Source organism: Achroia grisella, unplaced genomic scaffold (assembly GCF_030625045.1).
Source record: "Achroia grisella isolate CSIRO2021 unplaced genomic scaffold, CSIRO_AGI_Agris_v1 utg1174, whole genome shotgun sequence".
Taxonomy (NCBI): Eukaryota; Metazoa; Arthropoda; class Insecta; order Lepidoptera; family Pyralidae; genus Achroia; species Achroia grisella.
The window spans coordinates 1,291,528-1,304,159 of record NW_026712590.1 but is presented as its reverse complement, the minus strand read 5'-3'; the positions used below and the strand labels follow the sequence as shown (position 1 = coordinate 1,304,159).

Below are 12,632 nucleotides of genomic sequence, written 5' to 3'. Positions count from 1 at the left end.
CTGTAATGCGTAATGTGATTATTTGAATGCGAAAAATTAAACATATATTAAAGTTTCTCTTAGCATCTAATTTCATATTAATCAATCATTTAAAAAAGATATAAAATTAATAACATAACATTATATAATGGAATAAACTAAAGAAAATTTTATAATACTAAGATGAAACATAATAATTAATGAAACTGACCTAATTTTTCTTAAAAACAGCCATGAAAATATTATAGCGTTTTTGTTCATGACCCTTCTAGCGCTACTGACGCGGGATTACATTACACGGGAACAAACTGGTTTATTCCAGTTTTTTTTTTGAAACGCGAAACCGTGATTAAACTGATTTCCTTATACTGCGCTCTAATTAGATCGAAATTGAAACCATAACTTATAGATCTGAACAAATACGGTAAATAAGCTTACTCTTCTCCTCCCTGGTTTCGTCGAGCTGATGATACTCCTCGTGGTCATCCTGCCGCTGCAGCCCAGGGTGTTGGTTGAACAGATTGGCTACAAACGCCAAGTTCAGCTTGTACACGCCACCGACTACGTCGGATGGGGTCACGAACGCGCGACAACGAAGCTTGGCCGCCTGCTGCAGCATCACCTCCGCTCGACGCATTGCGTCGGTTTCCTGAAAGAAGGACGAAGGCATATCTTTATTAGTAGAAGCGATAACACGAAACTGTTGTATCTTCACGTTATTTGATTTAATAAGGAGATACGCTGCATTGTAATAATTAAAATATGGGGCAATTAATTACTTTTCTTCTTTTGTCGCACACTTGAAAGAATGGTCGTGGCTTTTATGATGATATCAGTGGATTGAAATGAATTACTATAATAGATTAAATTAATTCAAATAATAATCTGTCATTATAAGAATTTACATTTACATATTTTTTATACTGCATTTATAAAAAAAATTGTATACTATTAACTAAGTGTCCCTTTAAAAAGTTTCAGAGATACATAAAGAACTAGCTGTCACCCGCGACTTTGCATGTATGGTGTTTTCAGTTCAGTTATTCAAAATTCTTTCCTATATAAATTTCAGTTCATTTAGCTTTGCTATTTAGTCAAACAAATGATTTTATAAGTATGTATAAGAAGTAGACAAATCTAATTATGTTATATTTCTGAGCAAAATTTCGTAAATGATTTTTTAAATTATTGACTTCAGTCAACATATTCAAAATAATAAATATTTTGTACAATTTCATCAATTTGCGTTTCATTTGTGTCAGTTTTTTATAATAACTTTCCATGGGAACGAATAGACAGAAAATATTGAGTACGGAGTATAACGGAATATCGTACATACCCTGAGGGCATCTAGAGTGACGCCAGCATCGTCTGGTGCGATCTGCTTGAGCAGGTACGAGTAGATCTCCGAGTCTGACACGTCCTGCTGGAAGTTGGTGCAGCGGCGAGTCACGCCGGCCGACTGCAGCTGGTGGTTCACCCAGCGCAGCAGAATAGCCTCGGGAGACAGAGCCAAAAGGTCCTCGATACGTTCCTGAAAACAGAAGTATATTTATTGGCAAAAATACAATTTGGAAACACAACATACCTTCTTTTTCCTTCGAAAATCCGAGCATAAAGTCTTACAATTTTATTATAAATTGTCAAGCACGGGTTTTGACGGTCATCATAGCGAACGCAAAACTTGACATTGCCCACATTTCTCTCAGTATATTTGAATTCAATGTTGTAGAACAGTCCAAGGTCCAAAGTGGTCTACTGCCGTCTATTGTATTAATTTTGATTTATTATCGTAGTAGATATAATTTGACAGACATAATGTTTTTTTTTCTAGCTAAATTTAATATCTATCTCTGGGTAGTAAAGCACAAGGCTTCAACAAACAAGAAAGTACTGTTGGAATGACAATTAGAACTGAACATATAAGGAGCAGAAGACTCAGTACATTGGTCATAAGGAGTGGTGAGAATAATTGTAAAGATGTTTTGTTAGTGTAATTACAAACAAGTTGACGTCCCACTAGTTAAAATATGATAAACGTCGCTGATAGACACGATGATCACAATTTGCGATGGACATGGCACAACGAAGTTTCATTGCTCTGAGACCCTGTAATTTCTACGATATTTCTCACCCATTAGACTTAAACACAGCGTACAAACAAAGCTACTTAGCGGGAGAAATATGCAATACATTGGCGACTTTGTACGAAGTCTACCTCTATTATAAATGTAAAGAATTAGTTTTAAACATTCCTTTAGCACACGTTAGTAATAAATAAATATATGATATAATAAATATAAATATATGAATGGGGTTAGTACACATTTATTTATATAGTTAACACGAATATTCTATTTTAAATACGGCGTTTACCTCTCTCGACGTTTCGACAAGGTTGCACTAGCCGTGATCATCACTGACTGGTGTACAGCAATGTCAATGTGAAGTGTTAGCAGTTAGTTCAATTACCGTCACTAGATTGTCTAACGAAAGACAACACAGCACTCACAGTATGCGTACACTTATGCCTAACCAACTTTCAAACTTATTTATCACTGTATATCCATAAGGTGATAACTTGGGTTATGACGATCAATGGACGACTTTTGACGTATGTAACTCTATCCAGTGATTTGTCCCATCATTCAGCAGATGATCGGCAACCGCAGACTTATGTGATTATCTATTTTTAACAGCTGCAATGCGCTCTTTGATTCTTTGAGCTATAGAGACTTTTGTTTGGCGAATATGAGAGCTACCACAACTGCAGTCAATTTTGTAGATACTGGGAGTAGCTTAGACTTCGGTGAACATAAATTATTCCTTAGTTTGGAAGATGAACAATAGTCTTAATGTGTATTTATTCGATGCTGTTTCAATTGTGTTTGTTATTCTTAAGAGAGTCGGGTATGTAATGTAATTGTCTATTCAACTCCAATTTCTTATCTTTAGAACCAACTCACTGTGTATATGTATCTGTATCTCCAAAAATCTACCGAAGTTTACCTTCCACAAACACAGGGACCTAGAGGTTCTTGTGGCCGTGGTCGTGGTAATGCCTGATTGTAGATGTCGGGTGATGGTGTAAGAAGGCATGTAGGTATATAACTGTGTGTTTCCGATATACTGTGTGTAGTCGTCATCAGATTTCTCCATAACAGGGACGCACACCATAATAAGGCAGGCAGTTTAGTTTTGATGTGAAAATGCACCATATCCCATTAAAATTATGATATAATATGTATTTCTTAACACTCTTACAAAACAGAAATGTAAATGCATGCAAGTAAATACACTGCATAGTTATAAATAATTTTATTTGCGAGAGTCTGGTGTCTGAGCTAGGTAAACTTTGTATTACAGATCACCAGGGTCTCACACACTGACAATTAGAAAAACATTCAAGATATAATTGAGAGAAGAGTATACATCGTAATGGTAGAAACAATATATTAAGACAATATTTTAAAGTATATATTAATTAAATCTAGTGTTATACTAGGTAATAATATGGTTATTTGTTTCTTTCAGATGGGAAGTTGTGTAAATATTTGTGTAATGAGGTAGGTCGAACAAATATTTTACGAACGATGACTGAGATGTATTTCTGGGAATGAGAACATGTCATTATCAGACATTAGTGAATACAAAGCAAGTATATTTAAGAATTACTGAAGAACAACTCAAATATCAGCCTTCATAATTTTATGGCTTACCGAAGATATCATAGGTAATGGATATCCATTACCTAAGTAAAGAATAAATAATATAATTTATTGGTCTTACTATTGAACAATAGTAAAACATATTCGACCAATATAAATCATTTTCTGTTAAAGAAATCACCATTTCAAGGACTGGACTAAACAGGAACTTAACGAGATAAGTATGAGTAATAATTTTAAATCAGGTACTTTAAAATCTTTATTTACCTTTATAATAAGTGGACAAAGGTAGTCAACTATACGCTATTAAAGAAACAACATTCTCCTCAAATCTATAGTCGATATTCTTTATCAGGAAGAATACTAACTTCAAATATGTAGTTGCTTAAAAATATTTGAAATACCTAAATTCCATACAAGTAAAAACCAACATTACAATGTAAGTGGAGGAAGAAAGGCAATAGTTAAGGGGACTCATATGTCATATGTTACTCATATGTTAAGGGGAGGTTTGATATCTCTGTTACACACACATATTGGAAACCGAGTCACACTGATAGACACCAACAAGCCCTACCTCCTCACACTAGAATCAGTAGTTACCACACTCACAAACAGATCACAAGATGTCAATGAATATGAGTTTCTGGTGAAAATCATTCTTTCGAAGTAATGCCTGCCTTTAAAAGTAATTAACAATACCGATCTCCGAAGGATACGTTAGCCATACTAAACGCCAGATATCTACAAAATTGAATCCTGGGGTAGCCTCTGGAATGGGACAAATCACCAGATAGAATTACAGCGCCAAAGAACTTCTCCATTGGATAATAGTCACATAAATGGGATAAAGATGATATAAAGTAAAAAATACTCTTTCAACAAGAGAGACGGCTAAAAGTCATCCGGGTAATACAAAGATAAATAAGTTTAAACGAGGTTCGGTAGCATAACACATTAAGTGTTATGGCTCGCATCTGTCGTTGGACATTTTTAACAAACTGCTGACATCACTGTACTCCAGTTAGCTAGTGACCACGATTATGGCATCTTATTCGAAACATCGAAAGAGGTAAATACCATATTTTTTTGTGTTAAGACTGTATTAACTATACTACATAAATGAATTAATAGACCACCACCATAGCTACCATCACCACCAATAACATATATTATATGTATGTCTCAGCCTCAGTAAGAGTCAAAACTCTTTGGTGCATACACAATAATTTCACCATGGGAGAGAAGAGCATAAAGCCCTACTACACTCCGTTCCAATAGAGCTTACTAAAAAGGTAAACAAAGAACTCATTAATCCAACTATAGACGATTAAGTTACCTCTTTTCCTGCCAAAAATCAATAACTGCATTAAATATATCGATTAATCTGTTTCAATTTGTTTCACCAAATTAATTATGCATCATTTCAAATACATTAGTACGACTTGTAAGTTTGACATGTGATGTAAATATTAAATTATATATACCAAATTAAGAATTTATAATATAACTTATTCAGTAATAATCAAATCATTTTTCGAATAATAAATACATCATTATTCTAATATCTGTATTATTTGACATTGTTAACTATTATAGTTATTTCTATTGAATATATTGCGATTATCAATTAGATTATTAAGATTGTATTGAACACACAATAGATATTTTTCGTATATCTCTATGCGACTATTGACAAATACAGTTTTTCTATAATTTCATTAATTCATTTTGCTTAAAATTTTCGCGTAATATTCTACAAATACAATTTAGACAGTAAATACAAATAAATACTGTCGAAGCTTGTGGCCGTTTTACGAACTAATTTGATTTGATATTACTGAGGGAATCACAGAAATATTAATTAGCACTGAATCTTTTCGTGTCTGCTGGTTTCAAACTCACGATTTTTGGAGCCCAAGTCTGGGTTAGTTGGAGGGTATTTTTATTGCTAGCAATAGGTACAAGTGTACCTATTGCTAGCAATAAAAATAAAAATATAAATACAATAAAAATACCACCCATCTCCCCCTCTCTTTAATATACTTTCCCCTAAAAACTACCTTTGTTGAATTAACAAGTGAATTCGTCACGATTGGATAACAAACTTCATACTATCCCCATCTTATTAACCTCCACTGGTGCCCCGTAAGCGTATACTGTTAGAGCAGGCGGGTGTCCCATTAAAAGAAAGCCAGAAGTAGTAAACCTGACCTCAATGTCACGAACTCTTTTACCACACACTGACCAACAATTAAGACGTCATACATAGATACCTGTTCATTGAGCAATTCAGTGAGTCCAGGACAGTGTTCCAATGTGATCTGATTGAAGAGACCTATGCGGATGATCTGCCACAGCAGACCGAGTACCAAGTGGGGTTTGCCTGTAAACACAATACATGTTATCCATCAAGAAACAAATTATGTTACCAATATTATAAAGGCGAAAGTTCGTTATTATGGATAGATGGACCACTTCAGAAGAAGTAAAAATATGATAAACATGATAATACCTAGCATAGTATGGATGGCCTTACCTTTAGCGAGGTCGTGTGCGTCAATATTGACGATGTTGCAGCCGATGGCTTGCGAGGAGACCAGGGCCAGCGTCAAGTTCTCATGCTTCGTGTACAGAGTCAAGTTCTTCTTGTTGATGGCGCGCTCGTCAATAGTGTCCGGACACGAGTGATTAATAACCTTGCTGTGAATGAAATAAAGTATTTTGTTCAATGTTAAATTGTTCTTATGAATTCTTATGTAGGTATATATCGGGGGAAGGAAATGTCTTAAATTAGACTATAATTAATAGCTTCAATCTATCTGTAGAATAAGTATTCATTGAATTGATGTAAAAGAAACTATTAGAAAATAGGAATACCACATACCAAAGTATGAGACCATCTTTCAGTCTCTCATAAAGCTGTTTGCCTTCAGGGTCTATGGGTAGAAGGTGTTTGAGATCTGGATCATGCTCCAGATTGCTGTTAATCCACCCGGAGAACGCGATTTGTTCTTCCAGACGTACAGAATGGGTTGTGCCTGAAACAGATCATGTTACTAATAAGGAGACATGTAAAAATACATAATCTTTAACATTTGAATTATAATGTATATGTTTTATACATATTTTGGGGTCTAAGTTCTGAGCTACTATAAAAACATGCTCTATAATGTAGTATAAAAAAAACTACCATAAAATTAACAGTTGTTTTAGTGAAATTTTGAACTTTTGAACCAGTCTTTATTGGTTTCACTTTCGCTTAGGAGGAGTTGGAAGACTTTGCATTAGTCATATTTACAGACATAACCTCCTCAATAATAATAGTAGTAAAATGTTCGCAAGAATGAAATGAATACCATCGCTCGATGCTTCGCTCATGCCGCCTAAGTGTTCCAAGTTTTCTTTTTTACTAACGGCTTGTTTGAAAGTACTGGCCACCTGTAATTAAAACAAATAGGATATCTATTAAGTTTTTGTGGATCAGGGGAAGGCTTGTCACTATTGCTAGCAATGTACCTTTTTCATACAAGAATGCAGCAGCTGACTGTCTACATTGTGGAAATTGGAAATAAATTCCTGATGAAATTACCACGATGAGCTAACTGACTTGATTTCATGTTCACCATCAGATTATCATCCTCTATCTTATATCTTGCTACACAAAAATCCTTAGCGCACCAACAATTATTAATGATAATGGAATGTGGAGAGACATTCCATTATCATTAATAAAAAAAAAAAACGGTAAGCTATTTTATATAATTTAAATATTATAATGTTAAAAGCAAGAATTTTATCACTGATAACGACATAACATAAATATCATAATCGTTAGATAAATTACAAGTTTTAAATATCTATTAATTAATTATATTTATCAGAACAGTGATAACAAATTTAGAAAGCTGTGTAATCGTTTTCCGACTAATAACGAACACTGATATTATAAACAGGCAGTGAATATGTTAAATACATTTATTTATAGAGAATCTTCTTTTTTTTTAATCTCTTCACCACCTATGGTTGACTGGTAGAAAATACCGCATGGTGTAAAGTCCGCCAAACCTTTTGTATTGTGTGCATTGAAGTTAAATCAATAAATATCACAGAAACTATCTGTATTTGAAATATCTATTAGAATAATATATTATTCCAGATTGACGTATACTATGTTACATATATTATGATACCTAGGGAACGTAGATACTAGTTATTAATATATAATAATAAATGTATTATATCTTTATTGGCGACGAGTCCGTCCATAATCCAATAATCTAAATTTCTTACGCAAATTCTTAACAGTTTTTTTTATATTTTAACAATATTAAAAAAAAACTGTTTTCACTTTTTGTGCTAGCCCCGTGTAAATTTTGTCAAGATTGCAGATGAACGTACGTGAAAGAAATTCTTATCTGAATACACTTATCTTATAGTAGCAACAGATATAATTTTATTATTTATTTTCTTTACGCAAATACACTAATCTAGAATAAACAGTAAACGAGTTTGGTAAAGTAAATAATAATATATTTTATCTATACTTTACTTTTACTCTCAACAAATGTCTCTCAATAAAATGTCTATATGTACAGTAATCACAGACACAGCAACGAATTAAGTGTTTTGTTTGTGTGTCTATAAAAAGTAGCTGTTTGCAGTACATTGACCTGTTTGTGAATATATTCGCAGGCGTTAATAGCTAATTTGTTAGAGTGTGTACAGCATTAAAACAATAACACTATCTACCACGGGGAAATAATAAAGTAAAATGTCCTAAGTTTTAACCTATGGATAAGTGAATGAACCCTGTCAAATACAAAATTATAAATGATAAATAAGCTAACAGCTCACCTAAGTCATGCCTCAGTATCCAGTAAATCACTGCCAAATCTCACATATCAAACCGAAACACAGCTTACAATCAAGCTGCAAGGAGACAGTCAAGAGAGGTAACCAGTGAGACGGTTTTGTACAAAGTCTATATAGGCTAGATTATTAACGCAAATTAGATTACATAGTTTTTTATGTTTTTTAGAGTCTATTGTTTATCTGTTGACAAATTGCTATTAAAATTTTTCATCCGCATTGATGTTACACTACGTTATTTTGAAGATGCACAAGAAATTAACCACTCTTTTGTTAATCTAAAAGGTTTTTTATGTCGGTGTTATAATAATTCTGTCAAGACAAAAGTCGGTTTTTTTATTACACAGCCGACTTTAATCTTGACAAAGTCAATCAATTGACACTGTCAAGACAATATTATAGTATTACATTTTATCTTATACCATTTCGTAGTATTCGATAAATATGTTTATAACAACGTACATTGCCTATTAATCACATTACTCACAATTGTGCCTAATTTCTTTTTATGAAATCAATTTATTGTCTTATTGCTTTATTGACGCAACTCGGGCTTAATCAATCAAATGATAAGTGTTAAGGCGTGAACGAGTCAATGGGTTCAGACTGGTTGACTTTTCAATTGCTTACCGTGAAAAAATTCCAACTTTTTTTTAAACTAGCGAAACTGTGATAAAAATTTACGTCACTTTTTCCATTCTTGCGTTATGCAAAAAGTGAAAAATTAAGTACTAGGTTATAGGTAATAATAATAATATTCCTAGACAATTCACACACCCTAGTTCCAAGCTAAGCAGAGCTTGTGTTATTACTTATTATACTAGACAACTGATTGAAATACATTTTTTTAGATACATACATCATATACATAGAAAACACCCACATCAACACAAACAATTATACTCCAGAATACAAATGCTTGAACCGTGCGAGGAATCGAACCCGCGATCATCGAAAGTAAGGTGATGTGCTTAATCGTTTGACCACGAAAATATGCAACTTGCATACCTAATTTTGCAAGAAAAATGTAAATATCTTAACTATGCAGATTTTGAATTTTGTCTAATGTTTTATATGTATATTTAAACGGTCGTGTGGCGGCGAAGTAAAAACATATCTCTTTTACCACACTTTCTTCCTAGTCAGGAGAGCAGAAAACTACAATACACTAGAAATTAAATAAAAACTGTCCTATAATTGTCAAGACCCATCTTACGTTAAACATCTGAAGACTATTTTTCGAAAATTTGTCATTGTGTATAGAATAAAGTTGCATAGATTAACAATTTATTCAGAACTCTTAATACTAAGATTCTTGTAATCACCAGCTCACCTGTTGTGTCTTTAGATTGGCACATAGCTCCTCAAACTCCCCAAGTGTAATGCCGTTCTTGCGCGCGTCCCCATTCACGCTGCCGTTTACATTTCGGCCGTGTTTTGGCCCGTTGTCGTAGTATTCCTCGATCATGCATCGTACCTGAAAATCGATGGTGAAATGTTATAAATAGGTAATAATTAAAATTGTATTTTGGAAACACATAAAGGTTAATTTACAAGCAGCATTTCGATCTACTTCAGACTCTAGACTCTCACAAGCAATACCTATTCTTTTACTTTCTTGAATGGACAATTTTAAATTTTATAGTAAGGACCCTTGAGAGTGGAAAATAAAGACTATTATTATTTTTACAAAAGATTTAGAACAATACGATTCAATATGGGTAAACCCGCATCTATGTGCCGCAGCAATACAACATGGCTTTTAACTCAGTGTGGGGATTCACTCAATGTACCACATGTTTAAGGAGAATGTTTCTGTTCTATAAAATAATAATTTAACGAAACATATATTTTTTTCGATAATAAATGTTTTATTCTAATTTAATACAACAATACAATTTTATCTACTACCAGGCAAGCTGACGGTCTCACCAGATAGCGTTACAGATTATGACAACATGATATCCGTATTGCTGTCCAAGACGACAGTTACCACTTACCATCAGATGGATCGTCAACTTGATTGCCATTGCAGTTCATAAAATACAGGATAAAACGATCTAGATCTATACATCGATTAATCAGGTGGCATGCTGTATGAACAGGTTGATAAGTACCCAAGAGACTTTTGTAAAAAGATATTCGTATGGGTACTATAGTCTCCTTATTTCAACCGCCAAACAGCTTGCTTTATAAGCTGTTTCGCTTGAAGAGTGACATAAGGCAATGAAATTATAAGAGAAGAGGCATGACAGCTATAGTGCTTTCGAATGGCAAAGTCTGAGAGGTATTACGGGCGTCACATGATAACGTGATGTCCTTAGTGCTGTTCATATATCTATAGGCGAAGATTACCACATATCCATAAGTTGAACGACAGCTTGTTAGCCATTCTAATGACATAAAAAAATGTACGTTCCGACTTACCTTCCATTGTGGTATTTTGTATCCTACACTGTCCAGAGCGTCTTTCAGTTCCTTCAGGTCGATATACCCATTGCCGGATGTGTCCAACTGAAACAAGCAGATTAAAAATTTAATATACTGAACTTTGAACTTTCAAGATATAATCAGAAAATTGTAAATGATAAATAAGGACACACTAAGCCCGTTGAACTTATGCGAAGTTGGGACGGGTTGATGGTTATTTTGAATACTACGATGGTGGTAAACAACAACCTACGGCCCATCTGACGGTAAACGGTTACCATAGTCTATGGTCGTCTGAAACGCCAAGGGTTGCGCTGCCGACCCTTAAGAAACCTTAATATATAGTACTAAGTGACAAGTATTTACCACAGTGATTTTATTCGTGAATATTATCAACATTTTTCATTCGTCCCTGGTATTAACTTTTTTTTATTGTTTTCATACACCTAAGCATATGACCTGACGTCACTGATCACCGGTTCAAAATGATTAGATTAGATTTGGTCGATTCTGTACAGATAAATATAATAAATGCAGGTCACGTATTACTACTGCAATTGACAGGAATGACATCCACTGACTATTGCTAACGTAGGGTTCTGTAGGTACCATATTTAAGATGGCTTCGGTAGTGTAGTACACCGTGTTTCGAATTTGTTATAATTACCTTCGATACTAGTAAATCACAATACTATTCCCAAAGCCGACCGGTCTATGTTAGGAAAAATAATCAATAGGCTAAGTTGATCTTAATAAAGGCTATAATAATAATAATAATAATAAAAGTCGTAAATATTTGTAATTACTTTTCTTATTCTTTAATACTTTAATACCAAGTCTCATTGATAGGCAATAAAAATAGATTTCTTCGTTGTTATAACAAAACCTATTTTGGTATAAAAGAAATAAAATTCACATCAGTCCATTGCATGTTAACATATCAACAGCGACAGTTATTTTCAAATAAGTTATACAATATTAAAATAAATTTACATAACATTATTATATTGTCAACTATTTTAAATGACAGCTATAAAATATTGGACATGGATCAAAACTTCCGCTCGGCTTTAAAAACAGATTTACGTAACAGTAATTAATCAGAGCTTCTCGAAATTTAGCTTCAAAACTTGCTTTCACTCATTAATTACTAATTGTTATTCGTGACTTCGTTGGCTTTTTGAAATAAAAGTTAGCTTATATCAGTTTTCATGAGACTATGTCTCAATCTACTTTTACTTTAATGTCAAATTTCATTAAGATCCGTTGAGCCGTTTAGTCACAGAGAGACAGACGTTCTTTCGCATTTACAATACTTTTACTATTTACGAGTCTGCATATCAAATTTCCGAAAGATCCCTTCAGCCGTTTAGTCGTGATAATCTAATAAACAGACTGACACACTTTTGCATTTTTAATATTAATGGAGTTGGATAGAAATGACGTAACTGCTTTGAAGTGGATACTAAATTTTAATTGGATTATACTGAAAGTGAAATGAAAAAACAACTTTTGATCTTTCCACTGGCTTGTCATAAAAATGTATAAACTAAAAATTATATGTACACACATGGCTGCGTTCGTGCCGGGCGGTCAGAAAATAAACGCATACATGTAGTATGCAAGAATTATCGACCTTGATCCTCCTTTATGTGGTAACTCGCTCAAGATCTCTTTAGCATG

The 12,632-nt window shown here is 33.6% G+C and overlaps 1 protein-coding gene across 2 annotated transcripts in view; it reads right to left on the bottom strand.

Annotated features, from left to right (window-relative positions):
- Positions 1–12,632, bottom strand: part of LOC131851770 (plastin-2) — a 53,002-nt gene that overhangs the window by 7,546 nt on the left and 32,824 nt on the right. For both annotated transcript variants that reach the window (XM_059202328.1, XM_059202319.1), the window contains exons 2-9: positions 10,947–11,033; positions 9,853–9,996; positions 7,007–7,088; positions 6,535–6,688; positions 6,187–6,350; positions 5,924–6,033; positions 1,319–1,513; positions 418–628 (exon numbers count right to left, since the gene is read on the bottom strand). In XM_059202328.1, coding sequence (XP_059058311.1) covers positions 418–628; positions 1,319–1,513; positions 5,924–6,033; positions 6,187–6,350; positions 6,535–6,688; positions 7,007–7,088; positions 9,853–9,996; positions 10,947–11,033 — 1,147 coding nt within the window. The remainder of the gene's footprint in view (positions 1–417; positions 629–1,318; positions 1,514–5,923; positions 6,034–6,186; positions 6,351–6,534; positions 6,689–7,006; positions 7,089–9,852; positions 9,997–10,946; positions 11,034–12,632) is intronic.